At 39.8% G+C, this 2,913-nt stretch overlaps 1 protein-coding gene across 1 annotated transcript; it reads left to right on the top strand.

The window, feature by feature from the left end:
- The first annotated feature begins 1,319 nt into the window (after positions 1-1,319).
- On the top strand, positions 1,320-2,638 carry LOC149152505 (uncharacterized). The gene is made up of 2 exons (XM_089445719.1): positions 1,320-2,226; positions 2,409-2,638. The coding sequence occupies exons 1-2, from the start codon at positions 1,655-1,657 to the stop codon at positions 2,518-2,520; spliced, it is 684 nt and encodes a 227-aa protein (XP_089301845.1). The 5' UTR covers positions 1,320-1,654; the 3' UTR covers positions 2,521-2,638.
- Positions 2,639-2,913: the final 275 nt, after the last annotated feature.

Below are 2,913 nucleotides of genomic sequence, written 5' to 3' on the forward strand. Positions count from 1 at the left end.
TATATGTTACAATGTTGTAGCGCTTAGGTATGAAGCTCAAAATGTAGATAAGAAACTGGGCTTTTTGTGATATCGCATTAGTGAGCTAACTGTATTGGAAATTGTGATTGCGCTATAATTTTAGAGCTTTTTCTATGAGATATTGATTTTCTTGAAATATGTAGTATTAGGATCCAATTTGGTAAGATATATTGATACTTGTTCCTTCACAATTTATTAATCCATGGGTTTACAAAATCTATCCATATTACATTGTCATTTTTCCTTTATTTTATATATCTTTTGCATATTGCATCAACACAATTAATAATACCATCCTTTGTGTTTGTGTTGTATTTTCCTGCGTATAACGATAACATCATATTTGAATATAATTTTTTATGTCTACCTCATTTCTTTCTCAACCTATTTCCTTACTTTTATTTTTGTCAATTGCATCAAGAACTATCAATTCTTTGTTTACATGTAATAGCATTTTTTCACTATGCTTTTGCACATCCATCCTTGTTCTTATAGTACATATATGGAAATAATGGATCTAGTGGAACAAGTCTATGGAAATTATTATTTTTATATTCTATATTCTCATCAGATTGTTGATTCACACGCATATTGTTGAGGATTCCAATAATTTTTTTTAGTCTTTTTGGCGTATTATCGTATTATATTTCCTGCAAATGTGTTTTCTTTTAGCATGAAAATTAAATCTTTATTACAAGATTAAACTTGATTGGTGTTAATTTGGGTTGTGCAGCTGTCAATATGGTGTGTTTGTGTGACACTTTGAGAAAAGCGTGGCGGCGAGATATGGTATCATCCTCGCTTTCTCAGAAGAAAAAAGATCATGTAACTGCCTCCAGGGTCCATGAGCTGAGCTGAGCTAACCATATATAGGAGACATGAGATAATCCTAACGTCTTCTTTGTTGCGAAACAAAATAGGCGCTTATGGAATTCAATAATTTGACATTTTGATTCCATGCTTTGCTTGACACTAGAGTATGAAAAGATGTAACTTTTCTAGGCATTATATCTACCTGTAACTCTCAGGTATGGCTTCCCTAGATTCCTCAACTATTATTAATTACGCCGTAAGGCGTTTCCTCTGAGAGGAACTCCCCTCCGTGCCGCGGTGTCTCGTTATGGGCCCTTAGATCGATTGTTAGACGATGGAATAAACTCCCACCATTAGATCATCGGCCTTCTTAGAAACTAAGCGTCTGTGCATGGATGAGAGAGGACAGAAATCTGAGGCGCCTCGATCCCCTTCGATTCACAGTCAAGTCACGGATGTTCGTTTATTCATTCGTCCCATCTCAGCGGTATCCGCCACCGCAGTGTACGTTTCTTGGGCGATACTGTTCACATTTATCGGGTATTTTAGAACGAAAGTTTCAAGGGTAAGGGTCCCCTTTACCAGAAAGAAAAGCTTCAGTTTTGATGCCATCCAATAGCTCTCCTAATCCCTTTGCCAGTTGCTCGAAACCCCTTTAAATCTTTGCCCATATATCTACTCCAATCAGAAACCCAGAAAATCAAGTTTTCCAATAGCCATTCGATTTCCCTGAGAGATCAGAGGTCTGGAGTTCGAATCCCCGAGTTCGTCTGCGTAGCATCCCCATTCGCAGTCTTCTTGATTTCATTCGTCGACGACCATGACGCAATTGGAGTCGGGTTTTCTGTCGTCGATCGGTGCAACCTTCAATTCCATCTCTTACCCGCTCTTCTCGAGCAGGAATTCGAATGCATCTGCGAGTTCATCCAATCCGGCACTTGCAGCGTTCGAATCGGACATGTTAGCTCACCTGGAAGGCCTGAAACAGACCGCAGAAAACACCCACAGCCACCTGGACCTAGATTGGCTTCACAAGGCCCTCCTGCTCGTGCTCTTCACCCATTCCTCTGTCGCCAAAACAATACCGGAATTGGAGCTCCCTCTGGGTGAAAAGGATGAAAAATCGATCAAGGACTATCTGGACGATAGCGTCAAGCTCCTGGACGTATGCAATGTCCTCAAGGAGAGCTTCGCAGACGTGGAGCGCTATCAGATGCTGGTTACGCGGCTGCTCCTCGGCATTCTCGTTCTCTGTTGGCGAAAGCTTTCTTATTCTTTATTCTTATTCTTTCCACTACAGCTACCTGGGTGTTTTCAACAGCCACAGCCAAATCAGTGCCCTTGCCCCCTCTCCGGTTTAAGAACACTAATGGGCAGTTCAAAATTTTGCAGGTATACCTACTGCTATGCCATGTTGTTGTTGCAACCATTCTGAAATGTTTACACATTCCTTTTTATTGTTTAATAGGTGTTCAAACAGAAACGCTGTAACATTTCGTATCTCGCTCTCTTTCTTTGATGTACCAATTGCAGTCTGAATTTGGGATATGAATTCCTTTGGGTTTTTTTGGCAGGTGGCAGACATGCATTATGCACACGGTCAAAGCACGAAATGATTGGACGTGTTTCCCAGTCAAGTTTCCACATGTTCAGACCTCAATACTACTGCTTTTGTCAAGAGGATGATTAAAGCAGAGCAGCCAGATCTTATTGTTTTCACAGGTATTGATTTTAAATTTTGAATTTATAGCATAGCTCCAGAAGCCCTTGTACTGGAAGAGTTTGCACTCTATTTAGAGTCCAGCTGATAGGATTTTACTGTTCACCTCCTTTTTGGTGGAGGGATTGATTGGGAAAGTTCATTAGGTCACACAACCACGGAGACACTTAAATCCCAAGCATTGCAGCTTAAAATCAAAATCATGTTACAGGAAATTGTTTGCTTGAATGCATACTCTTACCTTGTTTTAAAATCAAAATGATATCATTTGTTTTCATTTTGAATTTATAGCATAGCTCCAGAAGCCCTTGTACTGGAAGAGTTTGCACTCTATTTAGAGTCCAGCTAATAGGATTTTA

This window comes from Pinus tabuliformis, chromosome 9 (genome assembly GCF_031772625.1).
Source record: "Pinus tabuliformis cultivar Carrire ecotype Pingquan chromosome 9, CPIR1, whole genome shotgun sequence".
NCBI classification, from domain to species: Eukaryota; Viridiplantae; Streptophyta; class Pinopsida; order Pinales; family Pinaceae; genus Pinus; species Pinus tabuliformis.

Excerpts from the sequence above, each read along its gene's own strand:
- LOC149152505 (XM_089445719.1), top strand. The coding sequence starts at position 1,655 with ATGACGCAATTGGAGTCGGGTTTTCTGTCGTCGATCGGTGCAACCTTC. Across the intron at positions 2,227-2,408 it reads GGCAGTTCAAAATTTTGCAG|GTGGCAGACATGCATTATGC; the intron begins GTATACCTACTG and ends TTTTTTTGGCAG.